The following is an 11,374-nucleotide window of genomic DNA, read 5'->3' as shown; positions in this document are numbered from 1 at the left end:
ATTTTTGAGCCTTCGTACCGGTCACCAAACACAAACCACCAGAGTGGATTTTATTTCATTTGTTGTCTGTTGCTGTGATAAACAAACATGAGACCCAAAAGCAACTTGAGGGGATAGGCTAATGTCAGCTTAAAGTTTAGAGTCCATCATCAAGACAAGTCAGGCAGGAGCTGGAAGCAAGAACCAGGAGAAGGGAACTGAAGCCGGAACTGAACCAGACACCCTGGAGGACTGCTGCTTGTTGGCTTGCTTCCAGTCCTACACTCAGCAACCATGTTTATGCAGCCCAGGCCTACCTACATCAAGTTGTAGTCAAGAAAATGCTTGATAGACATGTTCCCTGGGTCACTTTGATGGAGGCAATTCTTCAGCTGTGGCTGCCTCTCCCTGGTTGTCAAGTGGATAAGCAAGATCATCATGACACTATAACAAGCCATCATCACAAGCTGTCCTACCATGAAGCCAACAGGTTGTGCATGGCTCTCACGCCATGAACTTGAAAAAATAACAAATTCCAAGGCTGGAGGAGGTATCTTTGTTGTCAAAGTGCTTGCCATTATAAGCACAAAGGCCTGAGTTCAATCTCCAGCACCCATATAGAATGCCAGGCTAGGTAGCTTGCTTCTATAATCCCAGTGCTGGAAAGTCAGGACAGTGGATGCCCAGGGTTCACTGGCCAGCCACACTAGCCTAGCTGGTGAAGTCCAGATCCCGGTAAGAGACCAAGATGTACAGCTCCTTAGAGACAACACCTAGTTTTGACTTCTGCCCTCCTCCCTGCACTCTTGCATGTAAATGCAAATACACACACAGACACACAGACACACACACACACACACACACACACACACACACAAGCATGCGTACATGTGGAGTGTTAGGAGGTAATCCCAGCTTGGAAAGCTTAGGTCCAGAGAGCACACTGTGTCTTCAGAACATGTTCCTTAGGTGTTTGGAGCAGAAGCAGGACTCAGTTCTAAGGGACACTGTGGAGCATAATCCACAAAACCATGCCAAATCTCTGTTGTCCAACAGCTAACTTCAGCTCTTAACTGAAAGCTAATAAATTTGAAACAACCTTTGTTTACAAAGGGCTGCATATTTAAAGCTTGATTACTTTGTCTAGGAAGCAGAGTTTGTAATTTTAAATGTTGTGGACAAGTCAATTACCCCTGAATGGATGTAAATAGTTTCATTTTCTCACCTTGGAAAGTTAAAGTGAGCCATCTCCAAGGCTGTTTCAATCTCAAAATCTGAAATAAAAGATATTATAAAGTATTCTAATTGCTCTTGCTTCATAGATGTTGAAAATATAACTGGAACCTAAGTTAAATGTTTCTTTTGTAATTTGTACTAAATATTTGAAAGACAAAAATATCTTCTTTTTTTTTTTCTTTTTGCACAGAGCAATGCAGTGCCTTTGCACAACATGCTTACATCCTATTCAGATGTTTCCTTTTTTATTTTTAGGTAAGATTCGTAGACAGGGGCTGGATAGATATGTGGATGGGTACACATGCAAGAGGGTAGATAGACAAGTAGTTAGGTGGGTGAGTACCATGTTTACACAGCCCAGGCCAGCAGGTATGGGTATTTGTTTTACCATCTCCTGGTCAGTGATTTTGTGTTGGTTTTGTTGTTACTGCTTTTTTTCTGAGAAGGTCTCACTGTGTAGCCCAGACTGACCTTAAAACTCTCAGCAGTCCTCCTCCCTCAGCCTCTCAAGTACCAAGATTAGAGGTATGAGCCATCACACCAGCTTAAATCAGTAGTTTTCTATCTTTACTGACTGCACAGTAAAACACTTTAGAGCTTTTAAAGCATTCTATCCCTGCCAGATTCCCAGAACACTTATTTCAGAACCCATGGCTATGGAAGCGGGCATCAGCAGGTTAAAGCTGCCCAGGTGACTCCGGTAACAAAGCTGAGCACCAGTGCCCAACACAAAAGTGCCAAACAGCAAGCTCAGAGCATGTCTACTCCTAACACATGTCCTTACCATATTCAAAATTCCCCCACAACACTGGTTTCAATTACATCTAGCAATCGTATTATTTTACACAATATTATATTAGTTATATTGTATGAGCTTTTACAAAGCTTCCATTTAAAAACAATCTCATCAGGCTTTAAAATTCATTATTAATTACCTAAAAGCCGAGAAATGTTCATTTGTAATTTCCTTGAGTCTTTTCCATATCTATTTCTCTGTCTTAAGTTGTAAGTCAGTGTTTTACAACTTGAATTGTTTGAATCATCTCAGGATGCTTTAAAAATAAATAAATAAAAATTTTACCTGGCACACACATGTACTTGCATGAGACACACACACACACACACACACACACACACGGGGTGGGGGGGAGCATCTACCTCTTGGCTGAGTTCTAGGTTGTCTTTGTGAAGCCAGGCTTCAGTATTTGTATTGTTTTCTTAAGTCACTAAAGAGCTTTCTGGCTTAAGCAGAGCCCAAAGCCAGTGTTTAAATGCCAAGTAATACCTGAGCTTCCAAATGCCCCAGGGAACTTTTACAATATGCATGCAATCTACCTGGTTGTAAAATAAAATTGAAGGTTTTAAAAGAAATGAAATTCGAGGAGGGTGGGAAGTGGCCTTCATGTAGATATAGAACTGAGGTTTTAAGGACTTTGACATAACCATAAGGATGTCATTGAGTGTGGTGAGATGTGTCTGTATCCCAGAGAAACGAGGAAGGTTGATCCAAGTTCAAGGACAGCCTGGGCTACACTGTGAAACAAAGTCAAAAGGAAGAGATGGAGGGGAGGTGGTCCTGTGTTGTTTCCTCTGCTGCATTTCCTTGTCACCATACAGATTTCTTGAGTGGCCACAAAAGTAAACAGACAGATAAACAACACACAGAGATGAGAGGCCACCAGGGAGCCTTGCTAACCCCAAATGAAAGATGTAGTCATTACTGACCCTGCTAGAGACGTCCTCCTTTGCTGGGGTTATTGTTCCTGTATTGGCTTATTTGTGCTACCATGTCCTCAGCTGGCAGAGAACAGGCAAACTCCTTCCATCAAAAGGCACCAAAGCCCATCTACGAGGTCAGAGTCCTCCAGCTCAGCCACTCACACCGGCCACACATCCTTGTACTCCTGAATGGGCAGTTAGATATCAACACAAACTTCGGAAGCAGCCAAACTGGAACTGTGGCACTTCCCTATCACCCTTGCTAGACTCAGTCTCTGTCAACATTCCATTCTATTCTAGGCTGCTGAGTTTTCAATCTCCTTGAATGTATGTATTTGTCTTTGTCTGGTGTTTTAAGCACACTCCTTCCTTGGACGTGATTTCAGTTTCATAAAAGCTAAAAAAAAAAAAAAAAAAAAAAAAGCCTGATTTCTCGCCATGAGGGGGCTGTGTTGACGAAAATAATCAAGCCACAATCCCAGGGCTCATAGAGCATATATTTACCTAACCCCAACTTAATTTACCTTGGGAACACTGGGTTTAGCTGTTGCATATTTAACTTTTCATTAGTGATAACAGGAGCAGGTGTCATCGTTGGAATCGGGGCTATCTCTCTCAGTGTGGAATGTTTGATCCCCAGCTGGAGACTTTAGGAAGAATGCCTGGCTAGAGGGAGCAGATCACCTGGCATGGCTTTGAAGATTCCAAAGGACTCACTTTTTTCCCTCTCCCTCTCCCCTTTCTCTCCTTTCCCCTTCTCCTCTCCCTCTCCGTTTCCCCTTCCCCTCCTCTCCCCTTCCCCTCTCCTCCTTCCCTCTCCCCCTCCCTCTCTCTTTCCCTCTTGCCCCCTTCCATTCTTTCTCTCCCTTTTTCCCCGGCTACCATAAGGTGACCCACTCTGTTCTACTACACTCTTCTGCTACAAGGGAATGAAAGTATAAACTTTAAAATATAATTCTTTCCTTAAGCTGTTTTGCCCAAGGGTTTGATGGCAGTGACATAAAGTCTGGCTGACACAACCTTCCTACCACAGTTCAGTGGTCAGATCCAGTCTATCACAACCTAAAACATCGCAGATGCAGTTTGTTTAAAAAACTGACTAGCCCTTTCCAGTCTTACTCTCCTTTTCTCCACTCTTACTGTCTTTGTGTTTATTATTTTATCATTGTTAAGAATTATTTTATGTTTTTTTAAAGGTGATATTGCTCCATGCAGCTCAAGCTAGACTATGTAGCCCAGGCTAGACTTGCATATTTAATTTTTCTGCATCAGCTACCCAGGTCCTGAAATCTTTTCACTTTTATTAAGTATAAAAGCCTATTATGTCTCATTTTTTTTGGTTAAAACGTACACCTTTGAGATTTACTGATAACAATGTGTATATAACTACTTAAGTTCTTTCAGCTAATATGCATTGTTCCATTTATGTGTACCTTGTGTATTTCTATTACATGCAAGTAGGTATTTATATTTCTCCAATTACTATTGTAATTCTCCTATGCGTATTCTTATATATCCTTGCATACAACTATGTTGGGTTTTTGTTCTGCAAATATTTTACTTATATAAGAAATTTTCTGTATGTGTCAAAGGAAAAGGTAACAACCCACTACACTGTTCCGAATATAGCTAACTTTAAAACAATATCATAGTGCCTTTTAACATGGAACTACTATAAGAAGTCACCAAGGACTTTCTCCATGGGGTTACAAGCCTCAGCTCTGAACAGAATAACAAGTGAAACTTTAAGAAAGAGGGTAAAATATCTCACAAGATGTGAGGTCAGTTTAAGGCCCAATCTTACCGTCTTTCTTTTTGTTTGACATGTAGCTGGTCAGAGCTCACCTGACTTACACTTCCCCCAATGCAGAGCTAGAGACAATGGGCTGCAGGACCGTCATTGAACTTAATACGAACTCTTGTTGAACATCACACGTTACCTATTTATTGCTCTGAGGGGGAAAAATAAGGTTTATGGGGTGGGTTTTTTTTTTCATTTATTTTTTCTCACTATATCTGTAAGTGCCTACTCTACACAACAATATGGGATGTATTCTGTGGTCCCTGAGAAATCCTCAGAGCCTAGAATATCCTGAGGAAGAGATGGCTTTTACCATTTTTTTTTCTCCCTTAGTGACCATCCAGAAATGCTTGTCTCCTGCCGTTGGTGAATAACTGCAGACCATGGATCATGCTGAAGAAAATGAAATCCCTGCGGAGACCCAGAAGTACTATGTGGAAAGGCCTATCTTCAGTCATCCTGTCCTCCAAGAGAGGCTGCACGTCAAGGACAAAGTCACAGAGTCTATCGGGGATAAGCTGAAACAGGCATTCACGTACGTTTAACCATTTCCTCCTCTGTGATGTTTTGTTCAAGAGTTTCAAGGTCACGTGTTACAGGAGGGTTTTCTGGTAAGTGGGAGGAAGAACGAATGGCAAGCCCTCCCAGTTTATAGAGCTACCCATAGTGATTCAGCTGATGTCAGGGTTTTGGTTGGTCACTGTGAGTCCTAGTTTCAGTTCTATTTGCTGTAATAAAACATCCTGACAAAAAAAAAAAAAAAAAAAAAAACAACGTAAGAGAGAAGGGTTTCTTTAGCTTACAGTTCCATGATTGCAGGCTGTCAAGGTAGCAACTGCAAGCATCAGATTCACAGCCAAGAGTGGAGGGTGAATATATACAGGTGGATCCTTGATAGCTCTCTCTTCCTCTTCTGGCTTGGTGAATGGTGCCACAAAGGCCATACTACAATTAACAGTCAAGGCATTTCCCCACAGACATGCCTATAGACCAATCTGATCTAGACAGTGTTTAGTTTAATTAAATTAACCGGCATACTATGTATATTGGTTTTCCATTGTGCCTTACATCTATGTAAAGGTTTACATATCTGTTCTCAAATTCTCCACATAGCTCTAAAACTCTACCCACTAATTGTCACCCAGGGATGGCCCAGCCTCTCTGTTGTTCCCACCTGTGGCTTCAACCCCATTTAGTAGCATCTTAATCACTAATTGTGGATTGTTCCGTATCACACCTGGAACTGAAGGATAGAAAACCCCTTAGCGTGAGGTCCACAGAGACGTTCCTCACTGACAACTGGATCTGTGTCTTTGTCTTCTTAGGTGTACTCCTAAAAAAATAAGAAACATCATTTACATGTTCTTGCCCATCACTAAGTGGTTGCCAGCATATAAATTCAAGGAGTATGTGTTGGGTGACTTGGTCTCAGGCATAAGCACTGGGGTGCTTCAGCTCCCCCAAGGTTAGTATAATTCATTGCTCTTTCTTGTTTGTTTATGTGTATCTGTCTGTCTGTCCATCTCTTACTCTGTATGTCTCTGTCTCTCTGTGTCTATCTCTCACTGTCTGTCTGTTTCTCTCTGTATCTCTCTGTGTGTCTGTCTCTCTGTCTCTGTGTGTGTTTGTATGTGTGTATGTTGTGTATATATGTGTATGTATGTGTGGATGGGTGGGTGGGTGGGTGGATGTGTGTGTGTTTCATTGTTTGCCTTGCGTTTAGCCTGTGTTCATCAAAGTTTCAGATTCATGGTTTGTTATGTTTGGGTTTGTGCGGGCTGTTAGCTTACACACAGGCGTGGATCCTGTTGGGCTGTGTTGTGGATCCCGAGGCTCCGGGAGCAGAAGCGCAAGCACAGGAAATTGACTGAATTCACTCCACACAGCGCTGGGTGGATACTGGGCTGAGAAGCTGTGGGGTTCCACCCAGGCGTGGAGAGGTCTCAGCCTTAAGTCCTGTGGGGGCAGGACTCCTGAGTGGGGGGGGTGTCTCTGGGCTGAATGGAAGACTGACTGATGGTCTCAGTCCTTGGGCTCCCAGATCCCATTGGGAGCCTTGGAAGAACTGAGACTTGAGGGCATATGGGCTGGACCAGCCCACAGCCGAGAGGACTGAGGGGGAGAGAAGCCCCAGCAGTGCCCCTTGGGTAGCGACTCTTGGTTACCAGGACTCGCTTGGCTGGCTTGGCTAGCTTGATTGAGTTGGCAGGCCTCTGCTGCAGAAACTTAGAGAAGTCTTCTAGCGGGAGATTAGGCGGGAGTTCATTGGTCAAAGGCCTTCTCCACAGTTCCCCACAGCTGGGCCCCAAAGACACAGAAGAAGTCCATGGTTTTAAAAGGTTTATTGTCATGGCAGAAAGTGGATGAGTTGTACCCTCCCCACTCCCACCCTCCACCCCCGTTTCTCAGGGCAGACCTGAGTTAAATAGTGAGAGAGGAGGGTCTGGGAAGGAATGCTTAATCGGCTATGCCCTCTGGCCCCTAGGTATCTCATTAATGTGGAGATCTCTTGAGGCCCTGAGGCCTGTAGTCACGCCCTCTACCTGTAGAGGGGCTGGTAGGGGCATTGCCCTACATGACTGAAAGGCACTGATCAATGGAGGTCTTTGGCCCTGTGTCAGGAGCCTAGAGACTGGGAGTCTGGTGAAATGTATGCCGTCCCTTGTAGGTATAGATACCTGTTGGGTCTCCAGCCATCTCTAGCCAGTGCTTCACCAGAAACCAAGCTATCCTTTCTCAGTCCCACAGGTTTGGTTTTTGTCATATTGTCTAGTAACTTTTACCTTTCTAAACTAATCTTTTAGAAACTTAATCTTTAATAAGCCTTGGAGTCACCATGGTAGAAAGTGATGACACTGATTTGAAAATCAGTCAGTTGCTCAGTCAACATTTTGCTATAGTTGTAGTAGAGTTCTTGCTTCTAGGACTATGATATAGCTGAAAGAAATTATGTTATGCTGAATTTCCTGAATTTTCCCTACAACTCTCTGGTTTTACCTGTTAGAAAATATCAATTTGTGAGCCAGGCAAGGTGGCACATGCCCTTAATCTTTTTTTTTTTTTTTTTTTTTTTGGTTTTTCGAGACAGGGTTTCTCTGTGTATCCCTGGCTGTCCTGGAACTCACTCTGTAGACCAGGCTGGCCTCAATCTCAGAAATCTGCCTGCCTCTGCCTCCCAAGTGCTGGGATTAAAGGCGTGTGCCACCACCTCCCAGCTTGCCCTTAATATTAACACAGATGAATCACTGTGATTTCAAAGCCAACTTGGTCTAAATATCAAGTTCTGGGCCAGCTAATAATGCTACAAATTGAAGCCTTGTCTCAAAAAAAAAAAAAAAAACCCAAACAAACAAAATACAATACATAACACATTTTTAAAGTATAAACATCATAAAGAAAAAGACAGGACACTGGACCATTACAGAGGAGCTTGTTTAAGTAAAGAAATATTGAAAAGTTGTTTGGAAAAGTGAATTCAACATGCTTTAATACAAGCAACTGTAATTAAATGACTTATTAGATTACACAAAGAAAAGGAAGACATCCAAATAGGAAGGGGTTGGGGTAGAGAAGAATTGAAAGGAGAAAAGGAAGGGGTCAGAATGTAAGAAAGGGAGAAAATGATCAAAATTTAGTATAATGAAATTTAAAAAACAAATAACAAATTTTTAAAAGTCAATGTGAGCTGACCTCAGGTGAGAACAAGGGGAGAAACATTTCAGAAGGGACAATGCTAGTCAGGGTGTGATCGGGAAAAGAGCTGGGTGTAGTCGAAGGGCTGGAGGAAGGCACTATACTAGGACTGCAGGGGCATATAGTGACAATCAGAAATGTTCTACAAAGATGCTGGCTGGACAGTGAGTTGCCCCAGAAGAAAACCCATCAACAAACAAAAGAGTATTTATCATGAAGCTTTAAGAAAGAGAGAGGGGGCTGGAGATACGACTCAAAGATTAAGAACACTGGATGGTCTTCCAGAGGTCCTGAGTTCAATTCCCAGCTACCACATGGTGGCTAACAAACATCTACAATGAGATCTGGTGCCCTCTTCTGGCCTGTAGACAACCATGCAAGCAGAATGCTGTATATATAATAAATCAATCTTTTTCAAAGAAAGAAAGAAGGAAGGAAGGAAGGAAGGAAGGAAGGAAGGAAGGAAGGAAGGAAGGAAGAGGTTAGCCTGGCCTGGTGGTATAAGCCTGTAACCTCTGCTGTTCAGAGGTTGAGGCAGGAAGATTATACATCAATGGCCTCCCTAGTCTACAGAGAAGAATTCTGCAAGGAATCAGACTAAATGGAAAAGAATTTAAAGTCAGATACATGTAGTAAGCTATCTGAATACAAGGAATGGATGGAAGAAAACAAACCTTAGTGGCAAAGAAAAAAGCCAAGTTGTTGTATAATGAGAAGCTGAAATACCAGAAAGTCAATGGTTTCTATTCAAAATTGTCAAAGTAACAAATGAATACCACAGTGGACAACTGGAATTTGTGAACCCACCTTGCAGAACACTGGGCACTGACATGTTATCTACTGAGTCTCTCAGTCCTGGTTTAGGAATTGGACAGAAAAGCAGAAAGACAGGTAGCAGTACTGGGGTGATTGCTCCTGGAGATGACACCAGGAGGAGGGCATTAGAGAGCAGGGGCTGCCCTTCCCCAGCCAGAGCCTTGGCATGCCACTGGAATCTCTAAATGGTCCACACGCTTTTCTTTGCTAGAAACGACGTTTTAAAGGGCCATTACTAGAGTGACTGCTTCATTGCATATGAAATAGGGATGCCTTCTGACTATTTGCTATTCAGTTTCCTTCAGAGCATTAAAACGCAATAGATGCATTTTTCAGGTGTCTTAGAAATCTCTCTGAGATATCAAGGCTGAGGACAAAGAGTGGAGGGATGCCAAAACCAACGCAGGGCTGTGAGATATGGCACCAGCCCTCCCTGCCACGCATCAGTCCAGCAGAATGTAGGAGTTTGGAATGCACATTTTCTAGAAAGAAGTGACACCTTAGGCATTTCCTTTCTACTTAAAACAATTGAAAACAAAGAAAGAAAGAAAAAAAACAATTGAGCAGGTGGAAGAGCTACTGTTCAGATCACAGATCATCTCCCCTGGGTTTTATAGAAACCACCCCCTAATTCTTGCATTAAAAAAAATAGCTTAACAGCTTTTAAAAATAGACTCAAGAGTTCTTGGCGGCGGGGACCCGGGTAGCCAACGGCCTGTGAGCATCATGCCTAAGTTTTATTGTGACTACTGTGATACATATCTTACCCACGATTCCCCGTCTGTGAGGAAGACACACTGCAGTGGTCGCAAACACAAAGAGAATGTGAAAGACTATTACCAGAAATGGATGGAAGAGCAGGCCCTGAGCCTGACTGACAAAACAACGGCTGCATTTCAACAAGGAAAGATCCCTCCGGCTCCGTTCTCTGCTCCTCCACCTGCAGGGGCCGTGATCCCGCCTCCCCCCAGTCTCCCGGGTCCTCCTCGGCCTGGCATGGTGCCTGCACCCCACATGGGAGGCCCTCCCATGATGCCAATGATGGACTCCCCCTCCTCCTGGGATGATGCCTGTGGGACCAGCTCCTGGGATGAGACCGCCCATGGGAGGCCACATGCCCATGATGCCCGGGCTTCCCATGATGCGACCCCCCGCCCGCCGGATGATGGTGTCCACGCGGCCCGGCATGACCCAGCCAGACAGATAAGAGCAGAAGCGCTCGCTCTTCATCGGTTTGTATTGTGCTGTTTCACCAGGAGATCTTGGTGCTGAGCCTGAGTGCTTACTAGACGCATGGCAAGGACCTTCCTTCCTAACAGAGAGGAAGAAGTGATACAAAAGGGGCTGTTTTCACTTACATTGTGAAACGTGAAAATAAAATGATCAGCTGTTTTAGTTTAAAAAAATAGACTCAAAAAAAGAAGGAAGAAAAGAAAGAAGGAAGAAAGAAAGAAAGAGAGAGAGAGAGACAGGGAGGGAGGGAGGGAGGGAGGGAGGAAGGAAGGAAGGAAGGAAGGAAGGAAGGAAGGAAGGAAAGAGAGAGACAAACCTCAAGTAAGTCCACACATCCACACAGTCTTTTTTATAATGGCCAAACCTTGGAAGCAAGATGTCTCTAAATAGGTTAATAGTCAAAAAACAAAACAAACAACAACAACAACAGAAAACCACTACAGTATATCCAGAAGATGGACTACTATTCACTATTAAAAACAAATGAGCTCACCATGCATAGAGAAACATAGAAGAAACATAAATGCATATCTCTAAGTGAAAGACATGGGTCTAAAAAGGCACATAGTATGTAATCCCAACCATATAATGCTCTGAAAAATGCACTGGAGACAGTAAAACGATCAGTGCTGACTAGGAATTTGTGAGGAGGAAGGAACACGAAGGTAGAATATAGAGGATTGGGGGCCACGGGGAACTATTCAGAGTCATTCTTTAATGGTAGGTACGTACAGGACACACAACATCGGAGGGAGCCCAAATCTAAACTTTGGGGGAATAAGGATGCCTCATTGCAGGTTCATCTTTTGTAGCACATTGCCACTGTGACATTGTGGGTAACTTGGCTGGAAACTCAGAAAGTTCCTCCAGGTAGGAAGTTACGTGCAGTGGTTGTAG

At 43.3% G+C, this 11,374-nt stretch overlaps 1 protein-coding gene across 5 annotated transcripts in view; it reads left to right on the top strand.

Annotated features, from left to right (window-relative positions):
- The first annotated feature begins 5,068 nt into the window (after positions 1-5,068).
- The window catches only part of Slc26a5 (solute carrier family 26 member 5), a 38,300-nt gene continuing 31,994 nt past the window's right edge, over positions 5,069-11,374 (top strand). For 3 of the 5 annotated variants that reach the window (XM_028789161.1, XM_028789160.1, XM_028789159.1), the window contains exons 1-2: positions 5,119-5,270; positions 6,061-6,200. In XM_028789161.1, the coding sequence (XP_028644994.1) occupies positions 5,119-5,270; positions 6,061-6,200 (292 nt within the window). Of the gene's footprint in view, positions 5,271-6,060; positions 6,201-11,374 lie in introns of all 5 variants that reach the window. The other 2 variants (XR_003714125.1, XR_003714124.1) reach the window with 1 other exon arrangement.

This window comes from Grammomys surdaster, unplaced genomic scaffold (assembly GCF_004785775.1).
Source record: "Grammomys surdaster isolate TR1022 unplaced genomic scaffold, NIH_TR_1.0 125793, whole genome shotgun sequence".
NCBI lineage: Eukaryota > Metazoa > Chordata > Mammalia > Rodentia > Muridae > Grammomys > Grammomys surdaster.
This window is presented reverse-complemented; position numbering and strand designations above follow the sequence as displayed.